The sequence below is a fragment of the Lactuca virosa genome, chromosome 9 (genome assembly GCF_052849685.1).
Source record: "Lactuca virosa cultivar CGN04683 chromosome 9, Lactuca_virosa_CGN04683_v6, whole genome shotgun sequence".
NCBI lineage: Eukaryota > Viridiplantae > Streptophyta > Magnoliopsida > Asterales > Asteraceae > Lactuca > Lactuca virosa.
In genome coordinates this window covers 151,345,491-151,358,264 of record NC_136434.1, presented here as the reverse complement: position 1 = coordinate 151,358,264, position 12,774 = coordinate 151,345,491, and the positions used below count along the sequence as shown (strand labels likewise).

The window sequence follows — 12,774 nt, the reverse complement described above, 5'->3', positions numbered from 1 at the left end:
TTTTTTGACACAACTGTGGACTGAAGTATTTATCGGATTCTGTAAACCTATTCAATTTTTGATGATTAAATTTAGTGTTTTGGTGGAGTGAAGGGCCTGATGCACCATGGTGAATAGATCCCACTGCAGGAACAATGTGTGCAATTACTTCAGTGACCAATAAATGTTCATTTTCCATTCCTTTTCCTTCCAAATTGATTAATTATAGAAAAGGGTGATATTTGTTCATGATTTGTTTTCAGCTTATAAATTGAAGACCTTTAATTTATGGATCCTGGTTCGATTTATGCTTGTGACATTAATTGCTACGAGCAACATTTCGTATACAAAAATCAAACACATTCTGTAATCAATATTTTAATGAAATACATGTATAAATGACCATACTATATAACTCTGAAAACAAATAAATAATCATCTAAGCTTCATCAGCATTCCACAGAGATCTAGGTACTAAAAGTAGCAGTTGTAAGGTGAATCAATAGACATCTAACTTTGCAAAAAGCATTACTTTATGGATGGGTAACGGAAGGGATAGGAAAATCCTTAGGCAACTCTGGCAATGTGGGCTTCGGAATGACGGGAAACGTGGGCTTTGGAAACTCAGGAACCTCAGGCTTTGGAACTACAGGAACATCAGGTTTTGGAACCTCAGGAAGCTCAGGCTTTGGAAGCACGGGAAGCTCAGGCTTTGGAAGAACAGGAATCTCAGGCTTTGGAACCACGGGAACCTCAGGCTTAAGCAGCACGGGAAGCTCAGGCTTAGGAACGACCGGAAGCTCAGGCTTAGGAAGCACCGGAAGCTCAGGCTTTGGAAGCACGGGAAGCTCAGGTTTAGGAAGTACGGGAATCTCAGGCTTAGGAATGACAGGAAGCTCAGGCTTAGGAAGCACCGGAAGCTCAGGCTTCGGAAACACGGGAAGCTCAGGCTTTGGAAACACGGGAAGCTCAGGCTTAGGAACCACGGGAAGGTCAGGGATCTCTGCAAGTTTACGTGCCTCAGCAATGATGTTCCCGCTAAATGATGCTAAGCTGACCGAAACAAGAATCAGGATTATGGAATTTAGGTGAGAACGTCCCATGGTGTTGCAAAAGGTAGATATTTGAAATAAGAAACTAAGAAGTTAATTAATTCGAGATGGCTTGAAATGGTATATGTGTTCGTTTGGATTTATATAGTGGACGTGGGATGTTGGGAATAGTGTTAAGTACGTGAGTTGGTAGGAATTTCTTAGATTTGGGAGAGTTAGCTCAACTTCTCATCTGTACATAAGAGTTGAGCTGTCTTAAGATATGAAAATGTGGGGATGAGACTTGGCGACTTTCCTTAGGAGGGTTTAATAGAAAGCATATTTGTTTATTTATTTGACAAATGAAACATAGTAGGTTCTTCATGATGCAAAAAGTCGTAGGTTATAAATTTTAGTTATTGATAGTAAAAGTGGAAAATATAAACAGAATTTCTGTAATTCGATGAAATAAATTATATCCTTATTATTTGGTTCGAAGATAAGAATTCAAAGATCCACCTTAACTTAATTTCCTAGTGCACATTATTGACCAATCCAAAACAATTAAATTTTGGGCCAGTACACAAGAAAATATATCTAGCACCAATATAAATTAGGAAAGCAGGTAAAATAATTTTTTTCCAAACCGAAATTTCACCAATTAAAACATAAAATTCAAGCTTCAACTGACTTTACATTCGTTAGAAATTCAATTTTTTTTCTATGAACTAGAACTAACGAGGAGCTTGATTTACAAAGTGATGCACGGCGGTCAAGCAGGCCTAAGATTATACCGCCAACCATTCTGGTGGATAGATCTACCAAATTTGGAGAAGTTCAAGATTCCAAAGAAAAGAGAAAAACCGCACCTCACTTGCTAAATTGGCATTGATCATTTACTTACTCATCTCTAAATATTACTAAAACAAAACCTTAAATTCTTCAATGAAGAAACAAGGGCCCTTGATTGCATTTCCCTCCTTTACTATACACCTTAGGATCATTTTGCTGACATCATCCTGACCCAAAAAAATACACGCGCCTCCCGAATAAAACTTCCTTCTTACGATTCATTCCTAATTTCATTCTTATGTTTTCTCTCCACACAATCAACACAATCAGCTCCCCATGAAACTCAAAAGATACGAACCCTAACCCCTTCCTTCTGCCGATATGCGTAACCCCATTGATTTCATATATACATGGAATCGATCCTATGCGTTCTACTTCTGCTGATATGGAATCGATCCTATGCGTAACCCCAGGAAGCCTTGAGAGGCACCACGTCGACCATCAACAATTTTCGATCCTGTGTGTTCTACTTCAGATGCAGATGAAATATGTTGAAGCTCGATTAGGAGATCGAGTTCTTTATGCAGGTAAGATTTTGAAAACCCTAACCGCGTTTCCATTTTGAACCCTTCTTTAGCAGCTTCAACATTAAACCCTTCTTTAGCAGATGTTTCAAAGTAAGGAATATTTCCTTTTGAAGCACACCATGCTTTTTGCTTTCTTCTCCGACACCTGAAAACAAGAAAGTAGATTAAACAAATGTGTTTTCGCATTCCATTTGTTACTTGTGTATTGGAAGTTGAATCTTGATGAATTTAAATTTAAAATGACAAAAAGACCATATTACCACTCTGTTATTGCACCCATCAACATCGATCTTGTTTCCCAAAACAACAAATGGAAAGTTTTCTGGATCAGAAAGTCTTCCTTCCAATTATTAAGACTCTCAAATGACTTCATCACATTCACATCATGCACAAGAACACAACAATCTGCACCACGATAAAATGCCACACCAAGGCTTTGGAATCTTTCCTGTCCAGCTGTGTCCCATATCTCTAACAAAATCAACCCCCAAACCCTATCGATTTCAATAATGGATGCTTACAAACTTATAATAATGGCGTGATTTCATGGACGTTTGTAATGAATCAGACCTGTAAAGTGAAAAGCCTATCTTCAAATTGTATCTCTTTAGTTAAGAAATCAGCTCCGATTGTAGCTTTGTACTGATTACTGAACTTTCTGTTCACGTATCTGAATTCATATCATTAAGGCTTATTGGGGGTTTTTGTGTACTTATGTTTGCTTCGAGATTTGGCTCCTTTTTTATCTAGATTATCCCCTCTAAACATGTTTACCCAAAGTTCTTATGCGACTTTAGATTGAAAGAGAGAGTTTTGTTTCTTAAAGCCGAAGGTTTTTCAATCCTTTATGCATGAATTGCAGAATGAAAGCATAGTGGATTATGATTTATTGTTGTATGCAGGGTCATTTTCTTCCCACTTTTCCTATTTCATGTTGTTGTTGCCAGAGGAAGATTCTCATTACCTGCACCATCAGTTCCCCATGTCTGTGATGTATTATCTCTTTCTTTTTCTTCCTTTTCATCATCATTTTTCATTCACTTTAATATGTAAGACTATAAGTATGAACAATCTGTATAAACCTTATGAACTGTGTCATTTCCATATCTTACATTATGCATCAGGGAATACTTTTTCTTTATCTTTTATGCAGTGGGAACCATGTCATGCAGTTGTTGCCACACCTTTGCTTATTGCATTTGAACTGCTTCTTTTCATCTATCTTGAAAATAGCCATGGTATGACAACATATGATATTATTATATTAACTGTTTAGAAAATAATACCATGTATATCGGTTCTGATTCCATACTAATTTTGTTTTATGCAGTTACTAAGCCTCCACCTTTAAGCCTGCAGATTGTCTTCCTTCCTCTGTTGGCATTTGAAGTAACCATTCTGATAGATTTTTTCCATCTTTCCTTTACTACAGGTGTACCATGAGTCAGACAAGAGGAGAACCAATCAATAGTAGTCCTGCATTTGAGAATATAAGTGCATGTATTTCAAGGAGCTGATCAATAATATTCCTGCATTTAATTTCTAAATTGTCTCATGTACTAATGATTATATGCTTGAATCATTCGTCCTTTATTTTTCAGCTGTTGTGAATTTAAAGAATTTACAGAAACATTTTCATGCTACTTGATAAATTAATTTAAAGAAACAAGAAAATCTTTTACTTTTATTATAGGTGCTTCACTTGCTGTTGTTGTGGATGCTGTCAGAAAAGGTGCAGCTGCATAAGGCATGACAATTACAGACTATGTTTGGCGTGGACATGATCCCACATCTTAGTAAGACTGGACCTGCACTTGACCTTTTTAAAGCTAAATTCGAGGTAATGCTATTAATTTGAATACCTTTTTAACTTCACACAAATCTTATTTCTTCCATTCTTTTCATTTTTTTTATAAATACAGGTTGTTATGGATGAAGCAAGATCTGAACAAGCTGCATCCATGACTGAATTTCATTGGCTAGGGCATAAATTTCCAATATCAAATGCCAAAACTCGCGTTTCCATTTTGAAAGGTTAGTTATCATTTATCAGTCTTTAGTGCTTCCGAGGGTATGTCTAATTCTTCGATTTCCCGATTTACCCTTTCAGCTATAGGTGCTGTATTAGGGCAACGTACCGTTGAACGCAACCAACTGTTTGTTAGTATTGCAAAGAGTAAAAGATAAATTAGATTACACATGTCAAAGAGTCTCAATATTGATAACTGTTATGTATGGTCTGTCAACACTTTACCACCCATTTTTTTAAATTTATAAATACGTAATGTATTAAATATGATTATAAAGCTATACTGTTATTGTTGCTATAGCTTAATTTATTCTATTCAATAGGACAATTTAAGATGCTGTAACTACTTAATTGACCTTAGGTGTAGTTGATTTATTTGATTCGGCCAACCTTTTGACATCATGCCTAATTGCCTATAGTTTTATTTAATTGGACCTTGATTACTTTAATCTTGAAACTTAAAAGAGGAAATATTAATAAGTTAAATAGTTTCTTATTATACAGTTACATATTTCATAACAAATAATAATAAGATAACGGAAATAGGAATTTCCTAATAAATAAATAAACAATAACATAACATTTAGCTATTTACCTCAAATAATATTAAAATTGTCAATTGTTAACTGAAACAGGTAATCCCTACTAAATATGGCAATTGAAAACTAAAATTTGCAATTCCTAGATCCTAATAAGTAATAATGTAATATCAACTCAAAATTCTAAAAATAAACATGCTCAATAAATAGAAAATAAAATTTTAGTTTTTTTGGTTAATAAACATCCTCCCTAAATATCTCACGATTTCAAAACTAATCAAGCCGCTCTAATCATCATAAACCAAGGTTCTAAAAAATTTGTCATGGCGTGCCATGACTCTATAGTTTGTACTTGACAGTACGTTTTAATAAAATGTCATCTTAAGTATATACAAAATTGTTGGCTTAGGTCACCTCTTAATAATGACGTTTCTCACCACGAGGTCACCATTAAATGAATGACGTTTCTCACCATGTGATGAAAAAAATGAAAAAGTTACAAAACCTGAAGAACTTGTGAGGTTGTATGATCTTCTTTTACAGGTAAATAATCATTCATTCAGTCTGAAATCACCAAATTCGATGAGGGCCATTATTATGAATACTAACAAAGACCCATACAAAAACACATATACATAATGATATAGTTTTAAGAGCAATTTATAGCAACTTTTGGCATTACGTAAATATTGTGCAGAAAAGAGCATTTTCAGAGCAATTTATAGCAACGTATTTCCGTTAAATGGACATTTGTATATCAAGTAAAATAGACTAAAGCGAGCACATTTTGGTCAAAATGAGATAGTTTTTGGAAAGGTCAAATTGACAAAAATGCGGCAATTTTGGCATCAGGTCAAAATTGTGCTATAAAAATAACATGGAGCCTACAAAAGGTGATTAGGGGAATTTTATTAACTTTGGCAAAGTTTCAGTCTGAAATCACCAAATACGATTAGGGGCGTTTTAGTAATTCTTGCAAAGTTTCGGTCTGATATCACCAAAATCGATCAGGGGCATTTTAGTAATTTTGTCGAAGTTTCAGTTTAAAATTACAAACTATGACAAGGGGCATTTTGTAAATATATTACACATGGTATATTGATATTATTTTCGATATCATACCATATTTATGAAAATATTATATATTTATTATATTTTTTCCTTATTCTACAAGCTTTTCAAATTTACAGTTTTTTATATGGTAATTATTAACTTAAATATGGTATGATTTTATCTATTTGTGTACTTATATTTGACATGGTATACTGATATTATTTTGGATATCATACCATATATAAAACATCTTTTAAGTATGGAAATGATATTACATTGCAGAATCTTTATGTCATATCAGCATTAACCAAATTTATATTTCCCTATATTTTGTAAATATATTAGACATGGTATATTGATATTATTTTCGATATCATACCATATTTATGAAAATATTATATATTTATTATATAATTTCCTTATTCTACAAGCTTTTCAAATTTACAGTTTTTTATATGGTAATTATTATCTTAAATATGGTATGATTTTATCTATTTTTGTACTTATATTTGACATGGTATATTGATATTATTTTGGATATCATACCATATATAAAACATATCTTAAGTATGGAAATGATATTACATTCCAAAATCTTTATGTGATATCAGCATTAACCAAATTTATTTTTCCCTATAAATATACTGTCTACGATTTTTCATTACAAATCAAAATTCTCTCTAACTAATTATCCCCTTCCATTGCAGATAATAGTATTCCATGGCAGCTAACAATGCAGATCAGGTCGTCTTTGATAAGGTTGCTGAAATCAACGCATCTAAAGAGTCTTGGAACATACGTGTTAAAGTCGTCATGCTTTGGAAGCCGACCTATATAAACAATCCTAATATGGTCGCAAGCCTGGACATGATTTTAATTGACCAGGAGGTACTGTTTTTACACACTTTATTTTTTAGATTATCAAATTCTTATGTTATTTCTATTCAAAAAAATTTAAATTCGATTTTTGTTATGCTTTTTTACTTCTATTCATACAATTTTAATAATCAACTTTATTATTTTTAATAATAAACTTTAGTCTATGTAATGAAATCTCTTATTGTTCCTTTTTTTTAATACTTTTTTTTACACTTTTTTATATTTCATTGTCACCTACAGGGAAGTAGAATTCAAGCAACAATAAAAAAAAATCTTATTCCTGTATTTGAATCCCTATTCGATGAAGGAGCTGTCCGGGAGATCAGTAACTTCGCTATGGCTAGCAATGAAAGCGAATACATGCTTGTTCCTCATAAACATAAAATCAATTTCTACAAAACCACAAAAGTTCGTGTATCCACTGATTTTGTTGATACAGTAGATCCTTATCATTTTATCTCTTTCCCAGATTTGCTAGCCAGGAACTTTGACACTCGTGTTGCATTTGGTATGTTATGTTGTTAGTTTAACTTATTTCTATACTTCAATTTTTAATGTAATACACATTTGGATTATTATTACTAATTTATTACATTTTTTCACATAGATTTTCTAGGTGAAGTTGTGTCAACTGATCCCATGCGAGTCATTGTTGAGTATGGAAGAGAGAAAAGGTTAATGAATCTGGTTGCACAGGATTTAAGGTACACATTCGTATTATTATTACACATTCCCCCGTTTATATTTATCTTTCATTAATAACCACCATGCATATTTAGTGGTACGAGAATTGCAGTCGCTTTGTGGGGCGGTTTTGCAATGAAGCTGAATACTTACATTTCACAACATAATAATGAGACTGCTCCTGTTATTATCCTGCTACGTTTGGCCAAAATCAAAATTTGGGGTGGTAAGTATTTTTTACAACAAATTATCATTTCAACTTCAAAGTAATTACTGACAATATTATTTTACTTTTTTGTTGCAAGTCAGCCTCAAGTTGGTAATTGTTTGTTTGGGTCTAGATTGCATATAAATGATGATATGCCTCAGATTTTGGAGTTCAAATCAATGTATGTTATTTACCATACTTAACACATTTATCTTACTAAATCATTACTTTTGTTGAATAACCTCACTTTTTTGTATATGTAGTCTTAATGCTTTGGATACGAATGTTGAGTCTTCTAGCCGTACATCCCAGCTCAACTCAGATACTGTTGTGGCTAATCCAGAGGATTACTACCTCCGTTTTCAGATAAAAAACATTGATGAAATTCCTGATTTTAATGAGGTTTACTTAACATTTTTATATAACAGTTTCCGCACTCTATTATTGTTTTGATTTTATATGTACAATTGATATGAAATAATATTTTAATATGATTCCTTTTTTTTTCCTATATATGAAACAGGAAGTTGGTTTAACCATTATCGCTACTATCATTGGTTTTGATATGGATGATGGTTGGTATTCATTTTATTGTTGTGATTGTTCTAAAAAAGTTACTAAAAATGATGATGATGTTGATGCTGGCCCTTTTCACTGTGTTGGTTGTAGATTTGTCTCAGATGTATTTGGAAAGTAAGTAATTATTATCTCTTTGACTATACATGTATTTTACTTTTTTCATATATTTCATTGTGTATGTCAAGCTAAATATAAGTATTATGTTATAATTTTTAGGATTAGGATAGTAGTTCGTGTGCAAGATGAAAGTGGGTCTTCTTCGTTTGTATTGTTTGAGCGTCATGTAAAAGATCTTATTCATCGTGGAAACCAATGGTTGATGGAAAAAATAGCTAAGGTTTGATAAAATATCTCCGTTATTTAAATGATTGACATATATGATTTTTCTTCTTTAACTTTTCCAAGCATTTTATAATGTAAATTAGGATCAAGGGCGACAACAGATACCTGATGAGTTCAAAATTCTTCTAAATAAGAAGTTTGTCTTCAAAGTTCCGATATCCATGTTAAATCTGCAGAACAACTATCGTGTTTACACTGTGCATAAGTTAACTGATGATGAAAGGGTTCTTGCTGAGGTGACAAAACGGTCACCAAATCATCAACATCATAATATAAATGATAATGGTATTCCTATTAACAAGCCAAATAAGGTTGGTAACTATCTCATATATTTCCAAAGTCAAACCCTGTGCCCTCTCTTCAATATATTTTTCTTTCATTTTTCATGACTTTGTGCAAATATGTTATGTTTTGTTTTATATTTTTCTTGATCGATATTTATTATTTTCTGTTTTCTGCAGGAAAATACTAATTCTGTGCATGATGACAATCTTGATGTTGTTGACCTTGAAGCTGTAACACCATCATCGAGTACGGGGAAGCGCCCTATTGAGATTGATGCCAACACTGACTCTTTGGAGTGGTCTTCTTCAAAAACTCGTGCTGTACAGGATACCTTGAAGATCCCAAAGTTGGAAAAGTTGGACTAATATGAAGCCGCCCATCAAAATTTTACATATCATCTTCGATATGTTTATAGACATTTTCTTTTTAATCTTTTGTGTGTCGCATTTTCAATTGTCTGTTTTTTGATCTTTTGGTTGCTTTTAAAATTTTATTGAGTTTTTATTTGGTGTGTACACAATGATAGAATTGGAGGTTATGACAATTTCAAGTTATTGAACTCTTTTGATTTAATGCATATTTTCTTTCTTTTTTCTTTCGTTCATCATTTGATTTTATAAATTTATTATATATATATATATATATATATATATATATATATATATATATATACACACACACACAGACACACATACGAAAATTAATAATTTTTTTTTATATATGCTAATTCACCTACTTTTATTTGTCTAAATGGAATTTAAATTTTATTTGCATAAATATACATCGTTTAGATATGGTAACAAAACAAAATCATAGTGTAAGTATTCAAAATGTATTTTCTATATTTTATTTATTCCTACCATAATTATATGCATGCTTTACTTTTTACCTAATTCAAATCCTTCTAATATTCAGTTACCTAATTTAAATATATATATATATATATATATATATATATACACGAAAATTTATATTTTTATTATATATGATATTCCACCTACTTTTATTTTTTAAAGTCAAATTTAAATTTTATTTGCATAAATATGCATCGTTTTCATATGGTAACAGAATAAAATCATGGAATATGTAATCAAAATCAATTTTCTATACTGCATTTATTCCCTCCATAATTATATGAAGACTTTATTTATTACCTAAGTTAAACCCAACTAATATTTCATTACTTTATTTAATTATATGCAATATTTATTTTTTACCAAATTTAAACCCTTCAAATATCCAGTTCCCTTATTTAAAGTGTTAGAAATCATCATCATCACTATATATATATATACAGAGATATGACCAAGAACGTACAAATTATCAAACGTATTGAAATGAGTGACATTTCAAATGCTTCGGGAAAGAAAAAACCTACAAGGTTTGTTACTAATGTTTCACCCAACAACACTTCCCCAACAACACCACTGTCTGACATCACAAATGGTAAGATTCATATTTAAGCATTCTGTTTATATTTGAAGTGCTTAAATGTTTATAATGTTCAATTTGTATAACTCATTTCTCTTTATATTTCCTTTGAGTTTTTGATATACATACCATTGTTCCTTAGTGAATGCATCATCTTCATCCAATGCTCTAAAAACATCATCACATTCAACATTACAAACAATATCCCACAAAGGTATATTTTCTTATATGTTATGCATCTTTCATATTACACTTTCGTTTTTATATTTGCTTATCTATTGTACTATTAATATTTTTTAATATTTCTCCTCCGTTTATGATACGAATCTTCATTTCAGAAAATAATTTTTTCATACCACCTAATTGTCGAGTTGCTCGAAACCTTTCCGAATTACCTAAGGCTAGCCCGTCTCATAACATCATACAACCGAATGTTCAATCCACATTTATTTCCTCAAGATCGCCACTTTCACAGCTAACCAATCAAGGTAAAGTATTCTTAATTTCTTTTATATTATATTTACATCCACTTCTTAAATCATATAACGTCAATTTTAACTTCCCAATATATAAACTTTTAACATTTAATTTTTAATACATATATGTCTATAATATCTAATTTGTATAACTATATTTTTTAATACATATAGGTCTATAATATCTAATTTGGGTAACTATCTTTTTCCTTTAATATCTTATTTAATTTAATGTTTTATATATACTTTTCCTCTTTAGTTCATTCACCCTCTTCATCGAATTCTTTGAAAACACCATCATCTCAGACAATGCAAAGAAATTCTCACAAAGGTACATTTTGTTATATGTTATGTCTCTTTTGTATTGCATTTTTTGTTTTTTTATTTGCTTATGTGTATTAAATTCATATATTTTATTTATATATTTCGCTAAATTATCATACAAATTTTCATTTTTCAGAAAATAGTTTCTTCATACCCCCTAATTGTCGAGTTGCTCAAAAGTTTACCGAATTACCTCCAGACTTTTCCAACAACCAAGATACAATTCAGCACAACACAACTCATTCAACAACAACGAAACGGAAACAATTTAATACACAAGATATTCCATTTTTTGAGTTGAATGAAGATTTCGTTGAACCTTCAGGTACCCATATTGTTCAACTTGATCGTTTATCTGTTAATAATGATCAACTTCATCATTCAGTTGTGTTATTATATATTTTATTCATACATACAATTACACATTTTTCAGTTGGTACCAGCGTTAACTATAAAGAAAAGAAAAAAAGAGGCAGACCAATTTCTACAAAAAAGAAGACACAAATATGTATTCCTTCTACTTCAAATGCTCAGAATGATGTAACCGGTAACAATCATAGTAAATATATCGGAATAAGCAAAGGTGTTATATCCACACCATAAATTATTTGTCATGACAAATAAAATGTCGTTACCCTATTACATTTAAAGCATACCACAAATATAATTTCGTAAATTTGTTTATTTATTTATAGATTATTTGGATTCTGGAGATGCTGTATATGTTTGCTCAGTATGTAAAGCTAAGGTGTGGCAGGGAGAAGCAATTCGAGGAAATAAGGATTTAAAGAAAACATGTTATTCCATTTGTTGTTACAATGGAAAAGTTGAACTACCCAGTCTGATTCACCCACCTCAGTTGTTGCTTGATTTATATAGCGGTCTTTCGGAAAAAAGTCAAAACTTTATACAGAATATACGTCGATACAATATGATGTTCGCATTCACATCTATGGCTGGAAAGATTGATCACACCGTTAACTCAGGAGGTGGTCCTTATGTTTATCGAATGCATGGCCAAAATTATCATATTGCAGGCAGCTTACTTCCCGAAGAGGGTGAATCACCAAGATTTTGCCAGTTGTACATGTATGATACAGATCATGAGGTTCAAAACAGATTCAAATCATGCGAGTGTGTGAATACCCTATATTATATAACTCCATTAGTTATATATATATATATATATATATATATATATATATATATATATATATATATATATATTACTACAAAAAATTTATATCCATTATTTTTTTTATTATGTTATTGTAGGTCTAATAAGAAGAAAAAGACCACATCTAATGAGTCCATGGCAAATCCGTTTTCTCTTGAGTTCTGGACTATTCACGAGTTGATGGGCTTATTGGATTTCATTAATCCACTGGCTAAACAATTTAGAATGGCACGTGATCGCTTTGGTTCAAATCCAACAGAGCGTATTAGGTTGAAATTGATTGGGTCAAGAGAAAATGATGGTAGGCAGTATAATCTTCCTACCACAAATGAGGTAGCTGCCCTCATTATAGGTGACATTGATGGGTATGATTCAAGGG

General features: G+C 31.6%; 2 protein-coding genes across 2 annotated transcripts; both read left to right on the top strand.

Annotated features, from left to right (window-relative positions):
• The first annotated feature begins 2,116 nt into the window (after positions 1-2,116).
• Positions 2,117-3,882, top strand: LOC145136957 (uncharacterized). Its single transcript, XM_079071090.1, has 4 exons — positions 2,117-2,389; positions 3,292-3,373; positions 3,543-3,627; positions 3,720-3,882. Exons 1-4 carry the CDS (start codon positions 2,227-2,229, stop codon positions 3,738-3,740), a joined length of 351 nt encoding a protein of 116 aa, XP_078927216.1. The 5' UTR covers positions 2,117-2,226; the 3' UTR covers positions 3,741-3,882.
• Positions 3,883-4,320: 438 nt separating this feature from the next.
• On the top strand, positions 4,321-8,050 carry LOC145139918 (uncharacterized). The gene is made up of 7 exons (XM_079073579.1): positions 4,321-4,423; positions 6,718-6,898; positions 7,130-7,397; positions 7,506-7,593; positions 7,669-7,799; positions 7,879-7,892; positions 8,045-8,050. The coding sequence occupies exons 2-7, from the start codon at positions 6,731-6,733 to the stop codon at positions 8,048-8,050; spliced, it is 675 nt and encodes a 224-aa protein (XP_078929705.1). The 5' UTR covers positions 4,321-4,423; positions 6,718-6,730.
• The last annotated feature ends 4,724 nt before the right edge of the window (positions 8,051-12,774 follow it).